The 5,783-nt window shown below is 37.2% G+C and overlaps 1 protein-coding gene across 1 annotated transcript; it reads left to right on the forward strand.

The window, feature by feature from the left end:
* Nucleotides 1–1,653: 1,653 nt before the first annotated feature.
* On the forward strand, nucleotides 1,654–5,101 carry rsl24d1 (ribosomal L24 domain containing 1). Its single transcript, XM_010748138.3, has 6 exons — nucleotides 1,654–1,811; nucleotides 3,721–3,834; nucleotides 3,916–3,988; nucleotides 4,082–4,145; nucleotides 4,263–4,348; nucleotides 4,729–5,101. The coding sequence occupies exons 1-6, from the start codon at nucleotides 1,731–1,733 to the stop codon at nucleotides 4,803–4,805; spliced, it is 495 nt and encodes a 164-aa protein (XP_010746440.1). The 5' UTR covers nucleotides 1,654–1,730; the 3' UTR covers nucleotides 4,806–5,101.
* The last annotated feature ends 682 nt before the right edge of the window (nucleotides 5,102–5,783 follow it).

Raw genomic sequence — 5,783 nt, forward strand, 5'->3', positions numbered from 1 at the left:
CCGTATGGTTAAAAAGTTGTGAAATTTTGCACATTGGTTGAGGACAGTTGTATCTTTAATTACACCGAGTTACATGTTGGCAGTAAACACGGTATATCGCCACCAATGGGTCAACGTTGTAGGTACATTTGTGCATGTAACTTTTAAATCGTTAGCCCGATTTTTAAAAAACAAGGTATCGTTGGATTCCTTGGATCATAAGTTAGATAGATAGATAGATAGATAGATAGATAGATAGATAGATAGATAGATAGATAGATAGATAGATTTTCCGCCATCTTGGATTTTGTTGAAAGTGAAAAAAATTTCAGCGGTCACAAATTAGGACAGATTCTCACGAAATCCAGCACAGACCTACAAATGTAGGAGACAGATTTTTCAATTTTGCCTTCGTTCACCCACTACAGCCAATCGGTGGCGAAGGCGCCGATTGGCTGGCTAAATCTGATGCCATGCTTTCAGGCGTTCCAAGTGCAGGAAAGAAATCTGGTGTCATTTGGTTTCTAGGGGGTGCTGTAATTATCAAAACATTTTTTGCTCATATCTGTTGTGTTTTTATTTGGAATTAAATCATGGTATCCGCAGACACTGCAGGGGGGTTGCCCTATTGATAGTTCATGCCAACTTTTCACGTTAACTAGTCGCCATCGGCGGCAACGCCGCCAAATAGGAAGTTTGCTCATATCTCGGTGCCACTTTGACTGTCATTCAGTCACTAGGGGGCGCTGTAAGCAGCAAAAATGCTTTGCTTTTTTCTCTTGACGTGTTTGGATGTGAAACTAAATTTTCATGTCTGCTAATAATGTGGAATGTCCCATTTATGGACATGACAGAACTTTTCATGTCATCATAACAATGCAGCGGCATATTGGATTTCAACGAACTATCGTAAGTTACATGATCGCCTGATTTGCATGGGCCCCTCATTACTGCTTGCAGCTATATTTCAAATATTTTATTGATTTATGTCAAAATTTCTTATTTGCTTGTTTTTCTATTTAAAATTGAACAAAGGATATTATGTCATACTGGACAATGTGAGATAATCCGAGTCCAAGCCCAAAAAAAACATATTCTTCTAATCCTCAATGCTAGTGTAACTTTTTCACCAAGTTAAATCCAATGTGAATATGATTTTTCTTTAATATATACTGTACTTTTTATACTTTTATTAGCGTTTGTGTGCACACAGAACAAATGACATTTACAGTATTACATCACAATCTGTATGGGACATCAAATTTGTGCAATACTGTAAAAAACCTGTCAGGTTACTCTGTTTAAACTCTGTAATTCTGTGCAATATCCCTGTGTACACTTTTACTACTGGTATCACCATTTTAAATATTGAAAATGTTGTAGTATATCTTATGTATATAGTATCCGCTGTCGAAGGGACAGATATAGGAAATCAGGTCATAATTTACCGTCACTGCGCATTTTTCTTCACACAATAACACACATTGCACATTTCTCCTTTCTTACTTTGCACTTAATTAACACCGCCAATTTGCTGTATATACTTTTGTACAATATTATATTTTATCTATCTATCTATCTATCTATCTATCTATCTATCTATCTATCTGCAGTGTACCAGAGCGTCCAGCGGGGGGCAGCAGACATCCATCGGGCGCTCGTCGCTGCACCGGGCAGGGGAAGGAGAAGAAGCCCCGGCGGGTCGGTCTTGTTTGTGTCGGTCGTCGCACGCAGCAACTCTCGCTGTGAAAATGCGCATCGAAAAATGTTATTTCTGCTCGGGACCAGTGTACCCCGGCCATGGGGCGATGTTTGTACGGAACGACTGTAAGGTATGAGAGTGTCTCTGTGCTTTAAAGACCGTGTGGTTGAGCAGGAGCTCGTGTTTGGGCTGTTTAGTGTCGATCCGTTAGCTCAGCCTGCTAACGTAACGTGCTGTGTTCACTCACGTGGGATGAAGACAGGGTTTATTATCAGCCGACAGGCGGTCAGTAACTCAACTTAATGAGTATCTACAGTGTAAATACAACGTGGAGTACAAGTACAACACATTTACGTAATCACTTATGAAATGTTTAATCCACACCGCCTGTAATGATCTGATGAAGAGCCCGGACATTTAACTTCAGGGCCTCGTTTGTGGCTGGTGGAGCAGCTGCGCCCTCTAAAGGAGCTGCAGACTGATGAGCAGCTGTACAAGTCCAGATGTGTCGAGGACTAAATATTAAACATCTCCTGACAGTCACAACAAACACTCGAGCTTCACAAGGGTATTATGTAATCATGTCATATTTTATTTATTTATACTTTTACTGATAGATAATATTATTAGAAATGGTTGTCATTTCAGTATTTAGCTCATGTTTTGAATTTATTACTTTTGTTAGATTTTAAATAACTATGAAATCATTTTTGAAAAGTGCCATATAAATATTTTATTTATTGTTATTATTTAGTAGTGCCTCTGCGCAGCTTGATTTCAGTCACTTGGCGGATTATTGACGCGTTTCCATCAAAACAGGAATGAGAGTTTGTCTTAGGTTTCTCTGCTGTCGATTATTGAAAGGTTGCATGTGAATACTGGTGCTTACATTTGAGGACTTTGTGGTATACGCTGGTATTTCTTGTCTTGTGGCTAAACGGTACAAATCGTGGCATCCCTTCACCTACTAACCTTAAAAATTATCTACTTACACACCTGCTGCCCATCTGCATTTAGTGACACAAAACAACGTTCAAATCCAAATATACACACAAACGGCTTCTACAGGGGTTGTTACAACATACAAGTACGATACTGGTGATAAATATTGCTCATCACCAGGAGGTGAATATTGATTATGTTAATAATACTCATATGATAATATTGCATAATCCATCCATACATTATCTGTAACCGCTCATCCTCATCAGGGTCCCGATGGGGCTGGAGCCCATCCCAGCTGAGTTTAGGCGAGAGGCGGCTACACCCTGCACAAGTTGCCAGTTCATCACAGGGCACATAGAAACAAACAACCATTCACACCTACCGGCAATTTAGAGTCACCAATTAACCTGTTAAATGCATGTCCGTGGACTGTGGGAGGAAATATTATGATATATAATGTAAATAATCCAGCGTAATTGTCCTTTTTGTGTACAGAAGTTCATAGACTCGCTCTCTCTCTCCACCTCCCTACACTTGTTTTGTCTCTCTCTCTGTAATTAATTTGCCAAAAAAGAGACAAAACACACAATAAAAGATTAAAATGAAATTAACTAGTGTTTTTTGGAGAGAGAATATTGCAATCATGAATGCATTTGAAAATGAGCGTCTGATCTCACAACACACCTTCAGCGTTTGGCAATACCATATTTAACACATTATGGAAATGCCATTATTGAAGCTTTATATAAAGCATTTTTTATAACAGATTTATTAGGTTAGTAGATGAAAAATAAATTGTATTTTACATAACATACATAATTTTTTTGGGGTGTTTCTTTCCTTAATGTCAACACCAGTGTATCTGTAATAAGTTAATGTCGGATGATATTCAGTCAGATATTAATAAATATGTACAGTATTAAAATAGGTGCTTGTAACTGTTGACAAATGTCATGGCAAATATTTCAAATGTGCACCTCAACACTACAGAAGAAGAAACTATTCACAGGTTTCTATCTGTTAGAGGTCTCATGGTTTCTTTGAATCTTTTAATTATTTGTTCTTTCTGTCTCTCTCTATTTGAATTTATGTAGACGTTCAGATTCTGCAGATCAAAATGCATCAGGAACTTCAAGAAGAAGCGTAACCCAAGAAAAACAAGATGGACCAAAGCATTCAGAAAGGCGTCAGGGAAGGAGTTGACAGTGGTGAGTTTATCTACAGAGCATCATCTCAGAGTCCCTCATTAGTTTTACTCTTACTTACCCGACAAACATCGTCTCTTTCAGGATAACGCTTTGGAGTTCGAGAAACGCAGAAATATACCTGTGAAGTACAACAGGGATCTGTGGGAGAAGACAGGTAATGTATACGTTTTATTTCTGACGTGTACAGGTTGCTTTGATTTAATTTGTTTTAACCGAAGAGTCATGGGTCACTTTTATATTTCCACAGTGGAGGCAATGAAGAGGGTGGAAGAAATCAAACAGAAACGACAGGCAAGATTTATCATGAACAGGTGAGCAAATCCTTTTGAGTTCATTCTTATTAAACAGTTACGCTGAACTGTTTTTATGTAACAAGTTTAGCATCGTCGGTTTGACTCACGTTTACTGTTGTTGCCTTTACTTTATAGATTGAAGAAGGGCAAACAGCTGGAGAAGGAGGAGGCCATCAGCGAAGTGAAGAAAAATATTCATCTTATCAAAGCACCACATGCAGGTAAGAATATTTAGTCACCAAATAACCGAGTTTTAGTTATACAGAAGTATCTTGTAATCATCATGGTATCTGAATTAATGACACACACCAAGGTACGGCCCTCTCACCATCGATTAACAGATTTAAAAACATCTGCAGTGTTACAAAATATCTTTTCCTCAGACTATAATCGTCAAAATCTTTGAGTTGTTGCATTCTTACACTAGAGGTGTTTGGAATTAAACCTCAGGTTTTCACACTTTAGTGATGATGGATATTTGTTATGGGTTATTAAAATGCAAATCCAGTCGGGGAAACAAATAAAACACTGTTTAATGAATGTCGTTAAGATCAGTCTTTAGATTTTAGCATTGTTCACATTTTGTCTCCGTGCGTTACAGGAAAGGCCAAACAGCTGGAAGACAAAATGGTGCAGAAGTTACAAGAAGACGTGGACATGGGAGCTGAAGATAACTAATCTTATATCCAGAGTGGTTTTGTTTATGTGATGAACTTGATATTGTACTTCTTATTTGGAGTGAAATTTTCCAAATGGCTGATGGACACAATTTTTGCATTCAGTTTTAAATTTCCGTACAAGCATCGAAAGCATTGACCCAAGAAATATCTCTGAAGCAGCAAATAACGACACATCTCCTGCTTAATTCTTTTCCCCCCAAGTGATGATTGGGGCTGTAAAGAATTGACATATAATGTATTACAATAATGCAGATGTTAACCAACAAAAAATTAAAGGACATCTTTTTGAAATTGCTCCTCTGTTTTCTTCTTTCTTGTGACCCCATTGATGCCACATGGACAGTGGATTGAACATTTGTTAGAAGTGCTGATCGTCCTTGTGTCAGTATGAACATAATGGAGGAAGAGCTGCACTTTCCAACACTGCACACAAATGATGTATATATTGCATGTTATCAGCACCATAAATGTAGTGTATGCTAAAACATTTGCCTATGTTTCATAATTTCCACGTCTGTGACTCAACCACATGTACTCTGTAACAGACAGACACAAAATCAAGATTTAAAGCTAATTGTTTTCCTTCCCATTTTATTATATATATATATCTATCTATATATATATCTTATTATATATTATTATATATCATATATAGATATATATTATCTATATCTATATATATTATAAATACATCTATATTTGAACTGGAGGTATGTTTCTGGTGTTTTTTTCTCTACTGTTGTCTTTATCCAGAAATGTAGATTAAATGACGATCATTTTGTTTTTGTTAAAGTTAGAATGAATCTTTTATATCTGCAGTTGTTGAACAGCCATGTTTCTGGGCACATGGGTGCTTTAATAAGCCACCTGTAAAGACACTTACCTGTCAATCAAAGTGACCATGCTGTCAATTATGCACAACTTTAAGCTTTAATATAATTTAAACGGGTGAGTTAAACAAAATAATTACCCCCCT

The sequence above is a fragment of the Larimichthys crocea genome, chromosome XXI, assembly GCF_000972845.2.
Source record: "Larimichthys crocea isolate SSNF chromosome XXI, L_crocea_2.0, whole genome shotgun sequence".
NCBI lineage: Eukaryota > Metazoa > Chordata > Actinopteri > Sciaenidae > Larimichthys > Larimichthys crocea.